General features: G+C 42.5%; 1 protein-coding gene across 1 annotated transcript in view; it reads right to left on the bottom strand.

The window, feature by feature from the left end:
• hpse2 (heparanase 2) overlaps nucleotides 1–25,398 on the bottom strand; it is a 158,142-nt gene that overhangs the window by 19,489 nt on the left and 113,255 nt on the right. Inside the window, exons 7-9 of the mRNA XM_056292020.1 lie at nucleotides 24,188–24,281; nucleotides 17,059–17,165; nucleotides 15,050–15,164 (exon numbers count right to left, since the gene is read on the bottom strand). Coding sequence (XP_056147995.1) covers nucleotides 15,050–15,164; nucleotides 17,059–17,165; nucleotides 24,188–24,281 — 316 coding nt within the window. The remainder of the gene's footprint in view (nucleotides 1–15,049; nucleotides 15,165–17,058; nucleotides 17,166–24,187; nucleotides 24,282–25,398) is intronic.

Consider the following 25,398-nt stretch of genomic DNA (forward strand, 5'->3'; position numbering starts at 1 on the left):
AGAAAGCTTGTTTAAACCAAGGGAACTACGGACCCAACTGCTGTAACATCCAACAACTGCAAAATAATTGAGAAAATGGTAAATGAAAGAGTAACATTCTATAGAAAATAAATGACAGATGTCCAATTACCAGAGTGGTTTTAGAAGAGGAAGAAAGAATATTGACCCAGCTTTACGTTTAGAGTATGAAATTAGAAAAGCACAGATAAACAGTGAAAGGCTGTCTTTTGATATTGAGAAGGCATACGATATGTGGGCAGAAGGGTCAACCTTAATCAAACTTTATGAATTAGGTATCAGAGATCGAATATATACTTGGATTAAGGACTTTTTACTAGGAAGATTAATGAAAGCCACTTTATTTGGTCATTGTACAGGTCATGACCGAGATTTCACTCCTACTTGAAACGACCATAGGCGGTCAAAATGACCGCCGGTTTTTAAACTCTATATTCTGTCAAGATAAATACCCAATTGAGATATTAATGCATTGCATATGTTAGTATGTCTGTTAAGAAACTAACTGAAGCCAAAATTAACATTTTAACAACTTTAATACTATTTTTCAATTTAAAATGGCTGCTGTCCAACGCATGTAAATACTGCAACACCTCGGTGGTAGTCATGGTGCGTCTGAAATGGCGTCTGTAACCCAGACATGTTGGTAATGATCAAAAATCAAGTTTAGACTAGTACTCTGCAATGGAGAACGCTAGTGTGTTTCTAGGACAAAGCAATGAACTTCACGAAGGAGATGATGTGACCAACACACGTCATAAATACATGCACGATTATGCACAAATTACGAGCCGTCTTTTTGACCGCTCCTGGTCATTTTAGGTAGATCTTATCATAACTTTTTTTTGTGTGCAAAAATGTGCAATTGATCTAAAACTAATTTTAATGCAAATATATGCAATTTTAGGTGCATTCAGGGAGCGGCAGGTCTGTATCTTTTTTTCTTCTTCACAAACTTATTAAACTTTAAAAATCCAAAACCATCAGAATGAAGGCCTTGGTCATTATATACAGTAATTCTGTCAACTCATCCATCCATTACCCAAACCATTAATCCTGCTCTCAGGGCCGTGGGGATACTGGAGCCTATCCCAGCAGTCATTATTGGGCGGCAGGTGGGGAGACACCCTGGACAGGCCGACAGGCTATCACAAGGCCCTGTCAATTCATACACCTATAAAATTAATCTGCCATCTGTTTTGTGATGTGTTAAGTAACATCCAGTTGTAAATCCCGTCGTTAAGGATGGCAAAAAGTTAAAATATTTTAACTTCGGACAGCGGTGTCATCTGCCTTTGTCAGCATAATTTGCCGGTGTTTCTGATTTTACAATCCTGCTCTCTTCCACAATAATGACTTCCAGTTTGCCGTCTGCCGTTTACCGGATTCCGTGTGAACGCAGCTCTGTTGAACCACTGTAAAAGCATCCGTTTTACAATGTCAATGTTAAGCATCCAGTCAGGATCTGATGTAAATAGTATGTAATGTTCGCTACTCAATTGCAAATGTGCAGTCAACACTAGACCTACTTCCAATTACAAATGATCCTGTATTGTTCTGTTCATAATAAAGTTACACAAGAGCTGTGCGTCGCATCTGACTGTGTCCTTGTTATCTGTGCAGTTTCGCCTAATTTAAAGCCCATTGCATTTTATTACTCAAAATGTGCTATTTAAATACTCTGATTGATTTATCTGTACACAAAATACTGGCAGTTCGCTCCCTCTTTTGAAATTGCTATTTCAGGCAAGCACAACTGGCTCTTGGGAGTTTACAACCTGGCAAGATACATGGACAGCGAGGAGAAAGAAAAAAAGAATAATGCAAGTTGTTAAGAGAGGGTGACTGGAATGGAAGAGATAGATGGGTGAGACAGAAGGAGGTAGGGATGAGAGAACAGTGGACAGAGGTGAAGAAGTCCATCCAGTGAGTGAGTGTGGGGCTTCACGTGGCTCAACCAATGCGGAGTGATCTCAAGCAAGGAGCCAAGTGACGAATTCCAAGCAGGACAGGTTGGCCCTGCAGTGAGTTCACTTAGCAGGTAGGCTAGTGGAACCCGCAGAACTCCAGCCACGTTAAAACCATAGGTTATTTTCACGCTTCTGGGTTTCCTAACCCAGAAGCAGTCATTGCTGTGTAACCTGACTTCTGCTTAGCACGTCCCATATGGCCGAAGCGAAGTTTAAGTGGCATTGCTGTGTGCCTCATTGTAAAATGAACAAACAACGCCAACGTTACTTAAGTTTTCATGGTTTCCCTAGTGACATAATTGAAAGGAAGAAGTGGGTTCAAGCAATTCATCGAGATGAAGGTCAGGACTTTACAATAGTCCTAGGGAGTACATCTGTTTGTAGCCGGCATTTCAATGTAGCAGACTGCACTCCAGTTACCGGTCACAAGCAGCTGAAAACTGGGACAGTCCCGGCCCGTTTTTAGTGGAATAACTGGTGAGTGTCACAACAGTAGTCCATTTATGAAAGAGCAACAACTTGCTTAAGCCATGATGTTCGTTCCAACCTTTCTCTGAAAGAATGCCGGTATGAGGACATCTCCCCTGGGTTAACAGCCGGACCCGATCATGACTACGCTGTTGCTCCTACTCCAGGTATGTTGATGCATGTGTGAATTGGGAAATAGCTATTTTGCATCTGTCTGGCTCTTCATATTTTGTTATTGGTAGTTGTTTTCATGTGCACTGAAAATATACACATTTTTAAATATTCTGCATTTTGTGAGTGTATGCACTTTTATGTGACATCCGGGCTTATGTCAAAGATTTCTTAATTCAATAGGCTACCTATCTGATCTGTTGTCTTCTTTCTTTTTGTTATTCCAAAATCTCATACAGGTGTACTGGATGCTGCATCTGTATGCATACAGCGATTGGAAGCGAAGTTCAAAAGCTGGAAACAAAGCTGACACGACTGAAAGTGGGCCATTTCAATTTTCATGGGTTTTGTTTCTCCGATGAGGATATCTGCTTCTATACGAGATTTCCTTCAGAAGAGGTTTTTTTATTACTTTTGGGAGGCTGTTCAACCATCTGCATCCATGCTGGTGTGGTTGTCAAAGGCACAGAAAAAGGAACAAATATTTGCACCCACACTTCTCCCAGTCCAATGTGCAGGTTGCAACTAACTGATGAGTTTTTCCTGTACTGTTGCTGTGTTGCTGCAGGCCTGAAAGGGAAGGTGCTGGCTGACATCTTTCAGGTCAGTGTGTCCACAGTCTGTCACATTGTAATAACTTGGGCTAACTACCGCTATCTGCTCCTCAGCTCCTTGCCCATCTGGATGAGCAGAGAGCAAGTGAAGTCCACCATGCCACTCAAATTCAGGCAGTGCAGTCTAGATATGAGGGTGATCATTGACTGTACAGAGGTGCAGTGCCAGAGCCCATCACCCCTCACTCTTCAATCTGAGGTTTTCTCAAGCTACAAATACACTACAACTTTCAAGGGGTTAATTGGGATTACCCCATATGGTGTTGTGACCTTTGTGTCCAGTCTTTACACTGGCTCAATCTCAGATCGAGAAATCACTGAATGGTGTGGAATACTTGATTTACTGGAGCCGGGAGATGGCTGTGTGGCAGACAAAGGGTTCACCATTGAGAAGTTGCTGGCTGACCATGGGTCAGAGCTGATTATACCCCCCCTTTAAAACCACAGCCCAGTTGAGCAAAGAAGATGCTCTGAAGACACAAGTCATAGCTTGGCTTCGAATTCTTGTTAAATGAGCAATCAGAAGAGTGAAAAGAGTATCATATGTTGGACAACACTCTTCCTCTAACTTTGTCCAGGACAATCAACCAAATGTGGACCAACTGCTGCTTGATGACCAACTTTCAGGGACCACTTGATTTTAAAAGCCACATACCTGTTTCATAGAGTATGAATGTGTTACTGTTAAATGTCCTAGCCACTAAGGAATGATCCTTTATAAACACAAAACATATGAATTTGTTTTATATAAGTTAATGTAACTACAGTGAGTTTAATGCTCATTAGGCCTACAGCATTTAATTAGTGCATTTTACCTATTTGTTTACAATTGTCTTTTATGTAGTTCTGCAGTAATACAAATACAATAATACAGTAACTATAAAATTGTGTATATAAAGAACTTGCCAAGAACACTCACTCATGTGAGCTATAATAATAGCTTTAATATTTGTTTTTACATTGTTTAACAAGACCAGTTCCAATGACAATTACCCATTTACTAAAATACTTAAAACCCCAAAACATGCCTCTTGGAATTTTTTACTTTTATAAATATTTACACATATAGGCTCCTAGATATACAGGTAAAATATCTGATAAGTATAAATGACAAAGGGTTACTGGTGTTTACAGTTATCATTTAGCTGCCTGGAGATACACATCCATACATGTACCAAAATAGTAAAGGTACACATCCATACATGTACCAAAATAGTAAAGGCTTAACAGACATACTGACTTTTCTTTCACCTCTTTTATCATTTAATTTTGCTGACAACATATGGCTTCCGACATCCGGCTTCCACCATCGTGAATTTCGGCTTCGTGAGATCGATAACTGCGGTTTATTCTCATAATCTCTCTTTTGCTTATATTCTGCTCTAACCTCTTCATTTGTCTGACTGATTTCACTATTTTCTGGGCTTAGTTCACTTATCACTAGATTCACTAGTTTCTTTCTCCAATGACTCTTGTGGTCCTGGGTAGCCTTTCGTTCCTAGTCTGTTTACTAGCTTCCAGCTTAGCCTAGTTTAGCAGTTAGCTATATTGCATTTGCAGTCAAAGCAGCCTCATTAAAACGATGGTGTGTGGTGACTGTTCCGCAGTTACACACAGGTTGTCTCTACTAAAGAGAGGTGTCCATGAGTTAAAGCAGCTTCTTTTGGCTAGGATTATGTTAGATGTTACAGGACCTCCAGATAGTCCCGGGCCTGACAGCAGAACTGCTACTGTTAGCACTACCTCAGCCTCATCAGAAGATGCAGCAGTTTGTCTGTTTACCGGCATGGGAAGGCTTGCAAGAGCAAACCAACGGCTGTGTGGCCTGGTCTGCAGTCACCTCTCCCGACTGCAAACCAGTTTTCGCCCCTCACCAGCCCTGCTGGTATTCCTACCGGCCAGTGTGCCTCTCCCGCTCTCGTCGACAAAGTAAAGCAATGCATGCTAGTGATAGGAGACTCCATTACCTGCAATATCAGATTACCTTCGCCAGCCTTGGTTCACTGTTTATCCGGGGCCAAAGTCACCGACAGAGAGGATAATCTTAGGGTGCTGGCATCACGGAGGGAGAATCAGGGAACCCAGGCACACAGCACCACTACTTCCAGCCACATTGTTATTCATGTCGGCACCAATAATGCCAGGATGAAGCAATCAGAGCTCACAAAAGCTAGCCTACTCAGGACACTTAAGTCGGCCAGAAAGATGTGTCGGCATCGATTCATTGTCTCTGGTCTTTTCCCTTACCCGTGAGGGGTAATGATGAGATGTACAGTAAGCTCACCTAAATGAACCACTGGCTGCTCGTTACTGCAATGAACAGGAATTCGATTTTGTTGATAACTGGCCTTCCTTCTGGGGCCACCCTTACATGCTGAAAGCGGACGGCATTCACCCTACTGGGGACAGCACTGCTCTTTTGTCTAGCAACATAGACCGCTGTGTAGTTTTGCAGCGTTTAGTTTTGACACTAGGGACTTATCATTCAGCAGGTCGCAGGTGAGTACAGAGCCTGCTAGGTTTAAACCAGGTGTGGATGTGGAGTCAAGTAGTTTAGTTAATATGTTTAGTCAGGGAATTTCTCATAGTTTATCAGACTCACAGCTTGGTCTATAACATTGGGACTGTCTGTCATCCCGGTTGTACTGCTCCCAAGCTCTCCTCTCCTAAATGTGTGAATCACATTAATCTAATAAATCATTCCCACCACTGATGGTGAAATGTGCAACGAAGCACCTAATAATCTACAGAATCAAACATCAATTGTTATCAAACGTGTGACCACACATTGTCCAAAGTGTAGGTCTTGAAAATTGTCAACTAATAATACGAGGTGTCTAATTCAAATTAATATTTCATGTAGTGGTAGCTCTAAAGTTCTGCCTACCACTGACCACTTCAACAAGATGCTTAAATTTGGTTTCATAAATATCAAATCACTGTCTACCAAAGCCTTACTAATACATGATCTGATTCTTGAACATAGTTTTGATATGATTGGGTTATGTGAAACATGGGTTGAAACCAAATATTTTCCATCCCTTAAATGAAGCTTCCCCATCTGACTATACTCCATGCTCATGTAGCTCGGGCAAATAAACAAGGTGGGGGTGTTGCCTTAAGTATATTTTCAATTTAACTTCTAAACTTGAAACTAAGTGCAAATCTTTTGAGCCTCTTATTCTAAGTCAATCTCCCTCAGCTACGAACAGACTGTTCAGTCCAGATTGTGATACTCTGTCAGCCTCCTGGCTCTTACTATTTCTTGAAGAATTTGTCTCAGGTCTTGTTACTCATTCTGATGAGATTCTAATTATTGGTGATTTCAATATCCATCTGAATAAGGCTGGTGATCCTCTAAGTAAAGCTTCTCTGGCAGTAGTTGATACTTTGGAGTTCACTCAGTTTGTTCAAGAGTTGACTCAATGCAGTGTAACACCCTTGATGTGGTTTTATATAAAGGGATAGCTGTTTCTGGTCTGACTGTCTTGTCACCCACATCTGCTGTGTCAGATCATTTTCTCATAAGATTTGAACCATCACTGGCCTGTCCTCCTAATGTCGGCACAGATGTAATTGCCACTCGCCACATTGATCCGTCCACTGTAGCTGCATTTGGCCAGCAGCTGCCTGAAGTCTTGGCTCCTTTCACTGTAGAGATAGACTCTGTTGAAAATCTCACTAGTGACTGAAATGTGGCCCTCTCTAGTCTCCTTGATTAAGTTGCATCTCTCACTATCAGAGCTAGGTGACGAAAGAGGACCAAACCCTGGTTTAATGATGAGACATGTGTTCTCAAGCAGGCTTGCAGGAGACTGAAATGTAAATGGCGAAAATCAATATCGTGGCATGAGTGTTTATTGAAATACAAGTGTGCTCTTGCTGCTGCGAAAGCAGTGTATCTCTCTCACTTAATCAATATTAATAAACATAATCCTAGATGTAGCATGATGACACAGTAGTTAGCACAGTTGCCTCACAGCAAGAAGGTCCTGGGTTCGAGCCCTGGGTAGTCCAACCTTGGTGGGTCGTCCCAGATCGTCCTCGGTGTGGAGTTTGCATGTTCTCTGCATGTTTCCTGCGGGGGCTCCGGTTTCCTCCCACAGTCCAAAGACATGTAGGTCAGGTGAATCCGCCATACTAAATTGTCCCTAGGTATGAATATGTGTGTGCATGTGTGTATGTATGTCAACCCTGTGATGGCCTGGTGGCCTGTCCTGGGTGTCTCCCCGCCTGCCGCCCAATGAGTGTTGGAATAGGCTCCAGCATCCCAGTGACCCTGAGAGCAGGATAAGCAGTTCAGATAATGGATGGATAATTCCAGATTTCTCTTTGACACTGTAGCTAAATTTACTAAAGAGCAGCCATCTATTAGTTGTTCACCATTCACGGCCTATGAGTTTCCAGACTTTTTCTGCAGTAAAGCTGATGAGATCAGGAACAAAATTAGTTCTTCAACCCCAGCTACTCCCGCAGATCCTGTCTTATCAAATTCATATTTATACAATGAGTCACTGATACCAGTCCCTGTTATTACAGCTTTTGAGACTATCTCTCTTGATAGTTTGACTAAGCTCGTGTCAGCTTCTAAACTAACTACTTGCATACTTGACCCTTTATAAGCAAAACTTTTTAAAGACCTCTGGCCCTTCCTAGGACCTACAACGCCAGACATTGTTAATTTGTCACTTACTACTGGCACTATTACCAGCAGTTTTAAGATAGCTGTGGTTAAACCTCTACTTCAACCATACCTCGATCCAGGGTCTCTTAATAACTATTGACCAGTTTCTAACCTTCCACTCTTTTCTAAAGTACTAGAGAGAGTTGTGTATCAACAACTTTCGACCAATATAGAAGAAAACTATCTATATGAACCTTTTCAATTGGCTTTCAGGGCCCGTCACTCCACTGAAACAGCTCTGACCAGAGTGGTATACAATCTTCTACTTGCTATGGACTCTGATTCCACCTCTGTGCTTCTACTACTGGACTTCAGTGCAGCCTTTTACACCATTGATCACTGTATACTATTAGACAGAATAAATTGTAACTTTTGTGTCTGTGGCCTAGCTCTCTCTTGGTTTAAGTCCTTTTTTTCTGGAAGAACACAGTGTGTCTGCTATTACTATATTACATTGAAACTCTCTTGACATTTAAATATGGCATACCGCAGGGCATGGTTCTTGGCCCTCTACTTTTCTCTCTTTATATTTCATCTCTTGGCCAAATTATATGCAGTCATGGAATAAATTTCCAATGCTATACGGATGATTCTCAGCTGTATGTGCCTACAAGTGCTGATGATCCCACTCAAATTACTAATTTAGAGACCTGCTTGGCTGGTGTGAAAAAATGGATGTCACTAAATTTCTTGCTTTTCAATTCAGATATAACTGAGATGCTGGTCATTGGCCCTGCTAGACACAGACACCAATTTGATCAAGTAACAATAACAATTGACAACTCTGTGATTTCACGAAGTGTGGCAGCCAAAAAATAGTGGTGTTAGGTTTTATCCCAGTCATTCTTTGATCCGCACATTAAAGAAATCGCCAAGATTGCCTTTTTTTCACTTATATAACATAGCTAAAATTCGGTCTTTCCTGTCCATGGCTGATGCAGAGACTCTAATACAGCATTTGTTTCATCCAGACTTGATTACTGTAATGTTCTGTTTTCAGGTCTGCTGCATGCTAGTACTAAAAGTATTCAGATGGTTCAAAATGCTGCAGCTAGAATCCTAATTAAAACTAGAAAATTTGACCATATTACACAAATTCTTGCCTCCCTTCACTGGCTTCCTATCCATGTTAGATCAGACTTCAAGGTGCTTCTGCTGACTTACAAAATCCTAAATGGGCTTGCCCCATCATACCTGTCTGATCCGTAAATTCCATCCTGAGTACCCCAATCTCAAAATACAGGGTTCCTGTGTGTACCCAAAGTTGAAAAGAAGTCAGCTAGTGGCAGGGCATTTTCCTATCGGGCCACGTACTTGTGGAATAACTTGCCTGCTGCCGTCAGACAATCAAAGTCTGTTGAGTCCTTTAAATCCAAACTTAAAACACATCTTTTTTTGCCTTAACCTACTATTAGTTGCCTTTAATTTGGGTCGGTTTCTGTCTCAATGATTTTACCAAGCACTGTTCTGCCGATGAGATTATATACTAGATTATTGACCATTGCACCCGTTCTCTTTTCTCTCGCATGTTTTTTTCTCTCTCTCTGAATGATGTCCCCTCCTGTCTCTTCTCCCTTATATGCGAATGTTGTGATGTGAGTTCCCCCGTGTGCACGTGTAGTCTGTCCTCTTCCCAGGTCTCCATGGTGATGATGGTCGCTACCTGGATGCTGCTTGGCATCCTCCTCATCAAATTGTTTCTATATTTTATAAAGCCATATAATTTTGTTACCATTTCAATTTTATATCCTTCACTCTCTCCAATGTGTGACTAATGTCTTTTCTTGTCTTTTCTCCTTTGTATGTGAATGGTGTGATGTGAGTCTCCCCTCTATGCATTGTGTTGCCTGTCCTCCTGTCAGGTCTACATGATGGTGGTCGCGTGGCTCAGTTCCTAGGCTGTTCCAGTGGTATCTGGACACTGCTTGGTGTCATCCTCATCATATTCTTCATATATCATATAATTCCATTATAATTCTATTTTCCTCCTTCAATGTTGTATTCTGTAAATTGTGTTTTATTCTGTACACACAACATCCATTGCATGTGTGTCCATCTTGGGTCAGATATCCCTCTTCTGTTGCTCTCCCTAAGGTTTCTTCCTATTTTTTCTCCCTGTTAAAGCTTTTTTAGGGAGTTATTCCTTATCCAATGCGAGGGTCTAAGGACAGGATAATGCATTGCTGTAAAGACCCCTGGGGCAAATTTGTAATTTGTGATACTGAGCTAAACAAATAAAATTTACTTCATCATCCCTCAGTACTCTTTCAACTGTTATGTCCTCCTCCATTTCAGTAATGAAATTACACCAGCTCAATCCAGTTATTGCCATTGACCTTGAACCGGCCAGTAGAATTAATGTTTCCTTTTCTTCTTTTTTTAATTTTGTCTGGCCATTCATACATTAGACATGCCCCACCTCAGAAATGTTACAGATTTCTGGGCATTTAACTTTTGCAAGCCCACAACTAGAAGCTGCATTAGGGTCATAAACTTTTGCATCTGGGCTGGCACCAAGGTGAGCAGCATCAGGATATATGACAATGCCAGAGGGTGAGACATTTACATTGAACAATTTTGAGTAATGTTCTGTCACCTGAGGTTCATGCTGGAGGCCCCTTTTCATTGAGCTAGTTTGTCACACTCCCTTAATTATTTGTGCTGCCAGTGCCTGACCAGAAGACTCCCCTCGCACATGGTAAACCTCATAGTACCTATTGGCTGTTAATCTACGCTGGCGCATTTCTTTCCATAATGGACATTCAGACTGCTCCTGTGTGCCCTCCTCTATCATAGCTGTAATCTTCCGTGTGAGAGCTAGGCTCTCCAAATGGAAGAACTGGTGGCAGTTTGGGATGAAGTATATGGCAGTGAAAATTTGGCACCATCCCCAGGGAGTTTGGGGAATGCTGGGGCATCTGGGTGTTTGACATGACTTGTGGCCACAGCAAGAAAACACTAATGACAGTGGTGAACCTCACGGCACAGGTCCAAACCTGGAGTCAACCAGTGAAAGCTCAGACAAGCCATGCAGAACCGAAGATAGTAGCGGTTGGGGTCTGAGGCTTTTTAGTCCTTCCCCAAGTGCCAACACTGATGGGTCAGGGAGAGATCCTGAAATAAATGAAGCATAAAAAAACATAAATGTTGAAAGTACAGGTATTAAACTCATTGTCCACACTTCTCGTGCAAGTTAAAATTTGAAGAGATACAACAATATGATCATGAACACACAGTAGCCAACAGTATGACAGTACAATAATAATGATCATGACCTGTGTATGCTTGACAGAGTGTTGATTTACATATGATCCTAGCAGATGGCTTTGGTTTCTTCACCACCAAGTCCTGAATAGAATGCTTTGAACAAGCAGCCATGATTGCAGTAATGTCTTGCTTTAATATATCATCCATTATTGTCATAGGGTTTTACACAATGTTGCACATAGTTACCTGTGTCCGTGACCGGTGCCATGTTTTTCAGACTGCTTGTGCAGGCCATAGTTGGTGGTACTGCCTTCACCTACATCATGCTGTAATGGGTACTCTGAAACAGCATGGCCACGAGATGGTTGCATGAACTTTGCCTGCTGCACAGGTGCATGATGATCCATTCAAATGAACAGGCTCTATGCCAGCTCGGAAACAATCTACAGTAAAGACAAACATATGTCAGACAAAATGTGGGTGCATGTGTGTGTCTCACAAAAAATGAGAACACAACAAGTAATTATATCAATAAGATTTATATTAAAGAAAATCCTGGCTGTAACTGTCAAATACAAATGGTATGGAACAAAAGAGCCAAATTCAAGTTCATAGTGATTCTGAGAAAATCTGCAACAGTAAAATATTGAACCCCTTGTACTATTAACAACTTAGTTGCTTCAATATTTTGTGCTGTGCAGGCAAGATAATATATTAGAGTTTATACGTACATCCAAAGTATTTGATCTTTAGTAATTAACATTACATAAAACACAACTGTAATGCATACAGCAATTCATTGTTTGAGTAATTAGATCTACCAAACAACTGTATCAAAAATAATGTAAACTGAAATTAGACTACCAGCAGAATGGGTCAAACCTATCTTAATGTTTTTTCCTTAATCTCATAAAATAACCTGTTGCTTCATCGATCTGAAACACCTACACTTGACCACAACCTCCCTGTTTATGACATTAGACACAGAGAAAAGTACAATCATCATCGCTAACGCTACATTATCAAACACTACAAGGCTTATATGTACACTTATACAATATATTACTGTTAATATTCAAACAAAGTCAAAGTCATACAACACTGAGCTAACTAAAGATGTTTAGCTAACGCTAAGCTAGCATAATGTTACTGTAAATCAACTAGGTTAGCCACGTACCTTCATAGTTGTCGATAAAATGTTCTAAGAAGAATTTATATCCCTGCTCCAACTTTGACGAGGCTTTGAAGGAATGCTGGTTCACTAAATGAAGGACATCTCAGGACGTTAATCTTGGAAGGTTGACCAAGGAGGTTGTGAATTTCGGCCCATCGGATTCGCTTTCCATGTTGGCAAAAGTGGTTTAACACAAAACGCCAGACTGGAAGTACGTTCTATCAGCGTAAAAAAGGCCCATTGTGAACGTAGTGGAGGATTATTGTTCCCAGAAAAACAATATAGATGAATAGGAAAGAAAATAGAAGGTATCTCATTGTCTACCTGGTCTGCAAGCAAAAATGACGCGGAACTGAATGCGTGAGTCAGAAACTAACCACGACGGATTTTGTGAAAAATAATTCTTCTATTATTATAAGGTTTTATAATGGATGGATGGATGGATATATTATCATATATTATATTATATATCATATATATAGTATTATCATATTTCCTGATTCTTAGCCGATTTGAGCTAATGGCTAGTTGGGCCATTGCTGACTAATAATTTTCAATTTTCCATTTTCTTTGAATTTGTGTTATGTAAAGTCCAATTAACAATCTAAAAATACAGGAGAGCCTTGTTATATTACCGGAGTGACAGCAGTGTTGGTCATAGGGCCTGGAGTTCGTTTCCATAAGAATTATATCTATACTGATTGGACACAATACGGTATATTCATCCATTTTCCAAACTGCTTATACTGCTCTCAAGGTCGTGGGGATGCTGGAGCCTATCCCTGTAGTCATTGGGTGGCAGGCGGGGAGACACCCTAGAAAGGCCGCCAGACTATCACACAGGGCCGACATACATACACACTCATTCATACCTAGGGACAATTTTAGTATGGCCAATTCACCTGACCTACATGTCTTTAGACTGTGGGAGGAAACCGGAGCCCCTGGAGGAAACCCACACAGACACGGGGAGAACATGAAAACTCCACACAGGACAACCCCCAAGGTTGGACTACCCCGGGCCTCGAACCCAGGACCTTCTTACTGTGAGGCGCCCATGCTAACCACTGCGCTACCATGCCGCCAATAGGGTATACTGTTGGGTGTAATTTCATTACCAATTGCCAACATTATGATAATTAAAAAAGTAGACTTTACAATTTGATTGATTTGATAATATAATTTCACGTGCGTGTGTGTGTGTGTGTATATGTGTGTCAGCCCTGTGATGGCCTGGCGGCCTGTCCAGGGTGTCTTGCTGCCTGCTGCCCAATGACTGCTGGGATAAGCTCCAGCATCCCCGCGACCCTGACAGCAGGATAAGCGGTTTGGATAATGGATGAATGGATTTCCATCGAAACAGGGAACAAGCCGAAAGAAGAAAAGGAAGATATTATATTATTATATTATAAGGTATTATAAGTTTATTTTTTTTATTTGGGAAAATTGTAATAAAAAGAAAATCTAATAAAACAACTGCAAGACACAGGTAATGGATTCATAATATTACAATATTTCAACACATAATGACATTCCTCCATCATCTTGCAGCATGGCGATTCAAGTTGCCTTTGTACAAACAACCAACCCAATTCTCTTTAGACATTGATAATTTTTACGAAACTTGGTGTGCTGTAGCATTCTTTGGCTGATTCTTTCACCTTAGACCAACTATAGTAAAGCAACATCACAAATATCCCCTTGAAATCACCTTTTAATTCTTGTAATTTATTTTTCGAAACTTGGTGTGCTGTAGCATTCTGTGGCTGATTCTTTCACCTTAGACCAACTATAGTAAAGCAACATCACAAATATCCCCTTGAAATCACCTTTTAATTCTTGTAATTTATTTTTCTAGCAAAATAAAAAAAATCTGTTCAGCTCCATATTGAAGCAACTTATTTTATCCCACATGTAAAGGAAAGAAAACTGAGTATTTACCATCTCATGTCATTCCGATACTGAATATCATAAACAAAAATATCTGAAATACATCTCATTTTATTGTTTTACTTTGCCAATTGCAATAACATACCTTGTTCTATGAATCTACGGCCATAGACTAATCCACTGTAATTGTGGAAAGATTATTGAACAAGTAAAAGAACAATCCTTGCTCTTAACAGCCAACTGTCCAGATAAATTAGCCAGTCATTTTTCGTTTACGCCAACAACCAAGCCATCTGCCTTTATGCCCACCACCATTAATGTCCATTTGTTGTGGCCTAAGCAGGAGCTAAACTTGTTGCATACCAAAACTGGAGTTGCCTTGTTTTAACTGGACGCGGTCCATTTCACACAGTGTTGTGGAGGATTTTTACAAACATGCCTGTGTGTATCGGCATCTCAGGTAGCACATCAGTCAGCACCCCAATCTCCCACACAGAGACACACAGTTGTGATGGGGGACGAGGGGAGCGGGGGCACTGTCCTGAACCACTGACAGAGGGCTAATGTTACACGGCATGTCTCCCCCTGCATCTAGCCACTCATCGCCGCTAAACGCCTTTCATCTCAGCTAATAGCTCCCACGGGAAAGAGCACAGGGTGCCAGAGAGGCAGAGACTAGATGGGGACAGGTAAAGAACAACTGCAGGGCCCGACGCGTTTGCAGCCAAGGCTCAGGTCAGACCCATTTCTTCAGCTCATGAGAGAATAAAGAGTGAGGTTGACTATTGGGAGCATAACCCGGTCACTGCTCTTGCCCTTGATGAAACGAGTGAGAGATGCTAGGGAGACTCACAGGTAGAGGGTTGAATTGCTGGTCCACCAGGTGTGTGTATCCATAGTCGAAGAATGAGTGACGTAAGACAACATCGATCCCCTGAACCGCGGCCATACCCAGCGTGTTCAGCCAGCTGCAATACAGAGCAACACACGTCAATACACGGACACACCCAAAACGAAACATGTTTATTTTATTTTTTTTGGGAGGGGATTTTTTCACTTAACACCCCCACAAAAAATGTTTATCAATCTTATATTCATTAAGAGTATCAATAAATTAGTGCTGGGTGATATAGAACATATAATTATTATCATGATAATCATATACGACTTTACAGATTATAGATATATATCATGATATCTGCTTACATAGGTAAAAATACTGCATGTAAGAATCTGACAGAGGTTCATCACATTGAGCTGTTTTGGTAAAGTATAAGGTCAAACCAAAACTAGTTTAATATAACACTCCCCGCAAATATTTTAGACCCCATTTTGTAAGAAATGTTTGGTCATACTTTCTTGTTGTTACTGATTTTGACAAAACAAAAAAAAAAGTATCACAACATGACAATATCCATAAATGATAACATTTTTACCTGGTCCTACAATACAAAAATATTTAGGAGTGCCAACTTACACAAATGGGAAAAAACAGAATGGGGGATGGGGGTTATTGGTTGTGTTTCTTACATTGATTCTCATATATTTACTGATGATCTTGTTGTAAAGCACATTTACTTTTCTTATTATTAAATATTCTGTAGACCAACAAATAGTTTGGCTTTAAAATAACATGGTGACAATGTATTGCTATCATTATAATTAGTTGTTGTTCTAATATTATACTACCAATCAGAAAGCATTGCCACAAAAATATGCCACAAAAAAAAATCATGATTATACAGTGTTGTCCAATCAGAATGCTTCATTTGAGCCGACAGTTAAAATGCTGTTTAATAATTATTCTGACTGGATAACGGTTATAGCTATCATTAACTGCCATCCAATCAGAATGTTCTATATGTTAATTGAATCGCTGATTGATTCCCCCCCTCCCTTTTCCTCCCCAATTGTATCCGGCCAATTACCCCATCTTCCAAGCTGTCCCGGTTGCTGCTCCACCCCCTCTGCTGATCCCAGGAGGGCTGCAGACTACCACATGCCTCCTCAGATACATGTGGAGCCGCCAGCCGCTTCTTTTCACCTGACAGTGAGGAGTTTAACTAGGGGGACGTAGCGCATGGGAGGATCAGGCTATTCCCCCCAGCCCCCAGCCCCCCCCGAACAGGCACCCTGACTAACCAGAGGAGGCGCTACTGCAGCGATCAGGACACATACCCACATCTGGCTTCCCACCCGCAGACACGGCCAATTGTGTCTGTAGGGATGCCCGACCAAGCCAGAGGTAACACAGGGAGGGATTCGAACCGGTGACCCCTGTGTTAATAGGCAATGGAATAGACCCCCACACTACCCGGATGCCCTGCTGATTGATTTTTAACAGTGAACAGCCCGCCTATATTTTTAGTCTCTTCTGCTTTTTAACCGGCGGACAATTTAGCCAAGGAGGTTGCCATTTTTAAATCTCCCACCAGTATCAGGCATATCGTAGCCATGCTGTCACTCTCGGACAATGACAGAATGACAGACAGACAGACAGACACAGGTAGTGGGACATTGCATCACAGACAAGTTGAGGTGTAAATCTCCCACCACTATCCGGCATATTGTAGCAATGCTGTCACTCTCGGACAATGACAGAATGACAGACAGACAGACAGACAAGGTAGTGGGACATTGCATCACAGACAAGCTGAGGTGTCTGTGTTTTTCCATAACTGCACATTTTTAACAAATCCCGTTTTGAGTTCAACGCTTACTTAACTTTCCAGTTACAGGATGTATTTGTATTTCACAGGATGTTTGGCCACCCTAAATATATCAGAAGCCCATCCTTTCATTGGTTGAGTGTAATGAATATGAAGCCCTCTGTAAGCTGAGATGTGGAGAGGAGGGACTTACAGGAAGCCAGCGGCATATGTGTCAGAGAGATTATTGGTTCCTCCTGACCAGGCTGGCCCCACTCCACCCAACCACACCTTCTTGCCAGGAGCATGTGTGTTCACGACCTGAAATGAGAGGGCGGAGGTCCGTAAGCATTACAGCAAAGTCCACACTGAAGTTGTTTCCTTGTGAAAGCTACATCTCCTGGTATATCTCACCCTGTATCCCCACAGTGCCAGGGGGCAGCAATACGTCTCGCTCATTCCCAGTCACTTTGAAGGCTATTAGGGAAATTCATTATCTAGGAGTTACCTTGGTAATTGTTCCCAACCAGAAGATGTGCTCTTCCTGTGCTGAAACACCGCCTAACACTGACCAAATTTCAATGGCTGCAAGCCAATAATACTGGCAACAAACCAATTGTACACATGGAATTACACACAAATTGACTCACAGACACACACACCTCACACATATGCACGCACACACCACACACAAAAACATGCACGCGCGCACACACAGACAGATACACACACACACACACACACACACACACACACAAACACACACAGTAGTGGATTTAGATATGGGAAACATCAGCAGCTGCCCAGGGCAGCATTTTGCCGGGGGCAGCACGGGGCACCTGCAAAATAAAACCTGGAATGGTGCCATTTGCGTGATCGGTTTCACGGCCACTGCTGGCACGTCCATACAGGTGAACTAGGCAATTGGCAAAGGCGGCGAAATGTGGGCCAACTATTCATGAGCAAAATCGTGGCGTAACCAATAGCAGTTACTGCAGGCTTGCTAGGCTACGTGTTCTGTAAGCACAATGAACAACAGGAATGTGTCAATCACGCTGCACCTGCAGCCACCTCCCACCCCCTGCTCTCACAAGCCAGTTGTAGCCTGGTCTACTGACACCAATTTCGATTGTGTTTGAGAAAAAAAAAAAAAAAACCCACCATGTACACCCCTGAAAGGGAACATTTATTTTTTTTCTAGTCGTTGTTTAAGTTGCAGATATGTGCTTACGCACATGAGAAACAGGGACGTGCGGTCAGCGGAGGCAGGGGAGGCGCCTCACCTTTCATCATGAAAAGAAAAAACAAATGATGATAAAATAAAATAAATATTAATATTTGTCTACTGATCTGTGCTATAAATGTAATTTATGTACAATTCCAATGATTTAAATCATTTTTATTATCAAAATCGCTGAATTTGCATATTTCCTGTTCAATTAGAGGGGAGATACGCGAGTTGAGGCAGCGAGGAGTGGAGCCTCACCTCGGATTGCGCAATCCCTCACAAACTGGGTTGAGCGCGTGCCTTTCGCTTTCTCACTGTTTGTCACCAATGTAATGTTAGTAGACACTTTTATTATATGTCCTCGCTTTCCTTAAAATAGTTAATGTATTTCATGTATGCGTATAACATATTTAGTCTTGCTGATCTTACATAAAACCGCACTGAAAAAGCATGAGATGAGGCAGCCAGTACCTCTGCCTCACTGAAGGGGGCGTATGCGTGAGCCCACGGGTTTACAGGATGCTTTCTTCTTCTGCTGTTGCTCTTCTTTAACGCAGAGTCAAGTTCACTACAGCGGTTCGTTTATTTTGAAAAAAAATTCTGACTGCAAAAATGGTAGCTTCTATATCTAAGCTCAAAAGTTTCTCAAAACTGGACTTTCAATCAAAAAGCGAAGTGATAGATGATGGAGGACCAATGCCGGAGCTAAAAGGTTTGCTTCAAACAACGGGACAGAAGATAACTCGCTCTTTTCAAACGGAGTGGTGGTACACCTGAAAAGACTGGCTGTGTGGCTGCGTTACAAGAAACCGCCTTTTCTGCTTTCCCTGTCTTTTGTCCTCAACATGCGATAATGTCTGGACTAACTAACACAGGATTTTGTGACTTGAACAATCTACCAAGAAGCCTCAGCAGACATGAAAGATCAACTACTCATATTCAAAGCCAAATTGCTTTGAAAACTTTGGGATCTTCAAGAATAGCTTTGGCTTTGGATGAACAACGGAGACTAAATATTTCCGTCCACAATGCTAAGGTAAAGGAAAACCCGAGAGATTTTTAAAGACCTCATCAATGCAACCTGCTTCCTAGCTGCCATACGAATGGTGAATTGAAGCTACTATATTGGGTTCATATATTTGTAAATCTGACTCTGAAAAAGTCAGTGCCTCGCCAGCCACGAACCTCACCGCACGTCACTGATGAGAAAGTGTATAGGAAGGATTTGCACAGGCATTATTTAATTTGAGTTGCTGAACGTGGATTATTTGGAAAATAGCTATACGTGCTGTAGGCAATGGAATAGACCACTAAGCTACTCGGACGCCCCTCAATTCTCTTTTTTAGCTGTATTTATATACTATAATTTGCTCCTATTTGTCTTTGTTACTTCTTTTTGATACTGTCATATTTTCATATCTATATAATTTTAAATGTTATGATTATCTATTTGTGTTGTTCCAAATGTCTGAATAAAAATTAGCTAGTGCAGAATGGTGCTTTTTTAGTTGCCGGTGGGGGGCGGGGGGTCTCCCAGGGCACCATACAAACTAGACTCCCTGCACGCGCACGCACGCACGCACACACACACACACACACACACACACACACACACACACACACACACACACACACACACACACACACACACACACACACACACACACACACACACACACTTCAGCTGATCAGCAATCCCATGCTGATGATTTTACTGTTTTGTGTTGGAAGTAAATGATCTGTTCTTTTTTTTCCCCCGAGGCATGAGCGCCCTGTGGTGTTTATCATCTTTTTCCAACTCGGAGAGGCTGTCACAGCGGCGAGTGTTGATAGAATTACCTCATTGTGGACACAGCCCACCCACCCTTGAAATTCACACTTGTGCTTCACACATGTGCCTGTATTATCACAAAAACACGGGGAAATAAACGGACACATAACTTGGCAAAAGTGGCAGAAATGAGAACTACATTTAAACAAAGTCACGGGCCATGTGCTAAGAGTTTGTGCTAAAGAGTTGGAAGTTGAGTAACTGGTGGGAGTTCATCCGTTATCTATACCTGCCTCCCCCCCTCCCCTTTATTCTTCCTAATTGAACTTGGCCAATTACCCCACTCTTCCGAGCCGTCCCAGTCGCTGCTCCATCCCCTCTGCCGATCCGGGGAGGGCTGCAGACTACCACATGCCTTCCCCCATGCAGTGGGGAAAATAATTATTTTACCCCTTGCTGATTTTGTAAGTTTGCCCACTTACAAAGAGTGCAACAGTCTATAATTTTAAGCGTAGGTTCATTTTAACAGTGAGAGACAGAATATGTCCAAAAAAAGTGGGATAAGACATTGTATGAATTTTATGAATCTATTTGCATATTTTTGGTCCAAAATAAATATTTGAACCCCTAGACAAACGTTATGTTAATATTTAGTAGAAAAGCCAATATTGGCCAGCACAGATGTCAGACGGTTTTTATAGTTTCTGACAAGGTTTGTTCACATTTCAGCAGGGATGTTGGCCCACTCCTCCCTGCAGACAGCCTCCAAATCATTCAGGTTTCGAGGCTGTCGCCTGGCAACCCGAATTTTAAGCTCCCTCCAAAGATTTTCGATTGGATTCAGGTCTGGAGACTGGCTAGGCCATTCCAGAACCTTGATGTGCTTCTTCTTCAGCCACTCTTTGGTTGCTTTGGCGGTGTGCTTTGGGTCGTTGTCGTGTTGGAACACCCATCCACGACCCATCTGCAGCGCTCTCACTGAGGGAAGGAGGTGTTGGTCCAGAATTCCACGGTACATGGCCCCGTCCATCCTCCCCTCAATGCGATGGAGTTGTCCTGTCCCCGTGGCTGAAAAGCACCCCCAAAGCATGATGTTGCCACCCCCATGCTTGACGGTGGGGATGGTGTTCTTTGGGTTGTACTCCGTGTTCTTCACCCTCCAAACACGGCAGGTTGAGTTGAGCCCAAAAAGTTCTATTTTGGTCTCATCCGACCACATCACCTTCTTCCAGGCCTCTTCTGAGTCGTCCAGGTGTTCATTGGCGAACTTCAGACGGGCCTGTACATGTGCCTTCTTCAGCAGTGGGACCTTGCGTGCGCTGCAGGATTTTAATCCATGACAGCGTAGTGTGTTATTAACCGTTTGCTTTGTAACTGTGGTCCCAGCTGCCTTCAGGTCATTAACCAGTTCCCCCCTTGTGGTTCTGGGATGATTCCTCACCGTTCGCATGATCAGGGACACCCCACGAGGCGAGATCTTGCGTGGAGCCCCAGACCGAGGGAGGTTGGCGGTGGTGTGGTGTTCCTTCCATTTCCTGATAACTGCACCGACAGTTGTTACTTTCTCTCGAAGATGCTTTCCAATTCTCTTGTAGCCCATCCCAGCCTTGTGCAGGTCTACAATCTTGTCCCTGGTGTCCTTAGACAGCTCTTTGGTCTTGCCCATGATGGAGATGTTGAAATCTGATTGATTGGGTGTGGACAGGTGTCTTTTATACAGGTAACGAGGTGATGCAGGTGTATTTTATGTGGGTAATTAGTTGGGATTGGGGGTGCATCTTAAAGAAAAACTAACTGGTTTGTGGGAGCCAGAACACATGCTGTTTGGTAGGGGATCAAATACTTATTTTTCTAAATCAGGTGGTTATTAATTTTTATAAATTCATATGATGTGATTTTCTGGAATTTTCTTTGGGATTCCATCTCTCACTGTTAAAATGTACATATGATTAAAATTATAGACTGTTGCATTCTTTGTAAGTGGGCAAACCTACAAAATCAGCAAGGGGTCAAATAATTATTTTCCCCACAGTACGTGGAGCCGCTAGCCTCTCTTCACCTGACAGTGAGGAATTTCACCAGGGGGATGGAGCGTGTGGGAGGATCACGCTATCCCCCCCCCCCCCGAACAGACGCCCCGACCAACCAGAGGAGGCGCTAGTGCAGCGACCAGGACCCACCCATATCCAGCTTCCCACCCACAGACACAGCCAACTGTGTCTGTATGGATGCCCGACCAAGTCGGAGGTAACACAGGGATTCGATCCGGTGATCCCCATGTTGGTAGGCAATGGAATAGACCGCCACGACATCCGGACGCCCTACCTGTACCTGCTTAATCCAATCAAGTGTCATCATGCCTTAAATACTGTTGCAACCCTGAGGATCTTGCTTTTTGCTTAAAGGCCAGCTGATACTTTCTGATGATAACTGATAAAGTTTTTCCTGTCCTTATGTAGTAATAAGAAGTTCTCACTTTTCAAATTACATGTATTTCTTCATACTGGACACTCAGCTCCAACTCGCCATCTAGAAATCACCGCAGTTACTGGGGGACAAATCCACAAACCTTGTTCAATGAAAAACACACACACAAAAAAAAAAACCCCCACATACTCCAAAGCTAACATGATAATACTGCAGCAGTCTATCATAGCAAATTCGGGTGGTCATCTAAAAAATGTACAACCATTTTTCATGGACAGTAGTCGTCTTCCTTCCGTGCTACTTGCAGCGCAGCCACGGCACAGCAAATAGTAAGAGGACATTTAGTGAATAAAAACGACCGTAAATTTGAACTGTAAAAGTGGAGCTGTGTGCCCAGTGTGAAGAAAAGGATGGATTATTGTGAAAATGAACCTATGTACTACATAAGCGGTAAGTACAAAACGGAGATCGGCTTGAAAAATCCTGAACTATTCCGTTAATTTCCCGACAGCTATGGTGACGCTCATTCATTCATCCCGGTCATTGCCTTCAAAAACGAAACTGAGTCATTGGTACTTCTGCCGGCACCTTCCCCACCGTGAAACAAGGAAAACATGGTCGAACCCGGGCTCCTCTTGTTGATGTTATAATATATTAGCGAAGGTATTTTATGAGCTCCTTCTGCCGTATTTGCCTGCTGGCCACAACAACTCTGGCTCCTCTCCAAACTAAACCCCTCTCCGCTACAGCTCTTCTGCGTTTGCTGTGCTGAAGACCTAAATATTTCCAGGAAATGTCCTCCTACCTGTCAGCAACTGCTACAACCAGCAACTGCAAAAGCATTCACGTTTGGTGGATCGTCTATAATCTTAATCTTGTGTTAGATAAAATGGAAAGGATCTTTTTTTTTTTACATGTAAATCTTCAGGATTATAACGTCACTGCAAACAAAAGACATGTGTATCAAGGGATTTTTATCATGCTTGAAGTCTCACGATGCTTATTTCCAGATATTGCTTGTAAAATGTTCTTACCCCAACTGGCAGATATCATTGCTTCCTTCCAGAAAGTGCTCTTGTTTTATGATGCTAGGACTTGTTTCAAGACATTTACTACGAATATGAAAGACTTACCTCAAATTGAGTTCCTTGGTTTAACGTTTATTTCCCTGTTAATGAGGATTCCTCATAACAAGTCTTATAATAATGAAAGAAGGTACACTTTCTTGAAACAAGCAACAATATCTGCCAGTGGGGTAAGAACATTATACAAGCAACATCTTGAAATGAGCATTATGAGACTTAAAACAAAAGAAAATATGTTGATGAGCTTTGTCTTTTTATTTTTTTTGGATTTTCCCCTCTTTTTCTCCCCAATTGTACTTGGCCAATTACCCCACTCTTCCAAGCCGTTGCGATTGCTGCTCCACCCCCTCTGCCGATCCAGGGAGGGCTGCAGACTACCACATGCCTCCTCCGATACATGTGGAGTCACCAGCCGCTTCTTTTCACCTGGCAGTGAAGAGTTTCACCAGGGGACGTAGCGTGTGGGAGGATCACACTATTCCCCCCAGCCCCCCCCCCCTCCAACAGGCACGCTGACCCACCAGAGGAGGTGCTAGTGCAGCGACCAGGACACATACCCACATCCGGCTTCCCACCTGCCGACACGGCCAATTGTGTCTGTAGGGACGACCAACCAAGCCGGAGGTAACACGGGGATTCGAACTGGCGACAATTGAATAGACCGCTACACTACCTGGACGCTAGCTTTGTCTTTTTTGCAGTGTTAAAGTCTACACTGCGTCTTTGGGCTTTGAGCTGACTCTAATGGGAAGGGGAGGATAATGATGACGTGACAGATTAAAAAATGAGATTATTTCAAGGTCGGCGATGATGTAAAAAAAACCCCTCTCACCTTGATGACTTTAGTGATCTGCTCAGTCAGCGTGTCCAACAGGCGGGTCTTCAGAAAGTCCTCCGCTTGCTTAACTCTGCCATCCATGTAGTAACTTTATGGGAAATGAAATATGAGTGTTACCCAAGTACATTTTACACCCTGTACACTTTGTACAACACAGAGAGAGAGAGAGAGCATGAACGTTTGTTGTCGATTACAATACCACCTAGGAGAAACGCCGTATTAAAAGTCAACTCCAATTCATGGCCTTCCTACTGACCCTGTATAAATTAAGTTTAAACATGGCAGCGGTAACAACAACGAAATCCAAATCGTAATGTATCGTTCGCAGTGTTTCACAGAGGATTCATAATGCATAGTAAATCAGCGGACCACAGCTGCGATGATATGGGACATATCAAACCATACTTGTAACGCCAATTCCACTGCCTGCCAAAATGTAGGATTGCAGAATACAGCTGGAAACAGGTAGACCCCAGATCCAGTCAGATGGACTGAGGCATCCAACTGCGTGTGTGTGTGTGTGTGTGTGTGTGTGTGTGTGTGTGTGTGTGTGTGTGTGTCTATACATCTATGCCTGCATGTTAATGTCCAGTGTTTCAGTTTGCTCACTGCCTATCTGTATGGAAGAGAAAGACGGGGGGGTTGAGTGAGTGAGAGAGAGAGAGAGAGAGAGAGAGAGAGAGAGAGAGAGAGCGAGAGAGAGAGATCATGACGATAATGAGAAATGATGATAAGAGAAGAAAAGATAAAAGGAGATGTTACGGGGTCTATGTGCCAAGGTTCTTCAGAAGGTCACCTACGGCTGAGAGAAGACCTCTCCAACACACACAGCAGGAGCCCAGGAGAGCAGAAAAACAACAAGAGAGCCGAGCCATACTCCTGAATGTGGACGGGCATCCAACAAACAGAGAAAGATGAATGAACAAACTTTCCTGACGATACATTCAGGCTGTTCGTAAAGGATGCACCTCAACTAAGGAGACTGCTCATTACTCTCCACAAAATGCATTTACGCTACTATGAGGTCTTAGGCCTAGCCAGAGTCATGTATGAAAAGTGTAGCAGCAGCAGGTGAAGTGAACATCCATGTGTATCACCACCGCTCCTGCAAATTGCCAAGTCATAAAGACACACCAACAGTGACGTTTCTGATAAAATATTATGCTTGGGTCTATTCTGTTGCCTACCAACACGGGGATCGCCAG

The sequence above is a fragment of the Lampris incognitus genome, chromosome 13, assembly GCF_029633865.1.
Source record: "Lampris incognitus isolate fLamInc1 chromosome 13, fLamInc1.hap2, whole genome shotgun sequence".
Classification (NCBI taxonomy): Eukaryota; Metazoa; Chordata; class Actinopteri; order Lampriformes; family Lampridae; genus Lampris; species Lampris incognitus.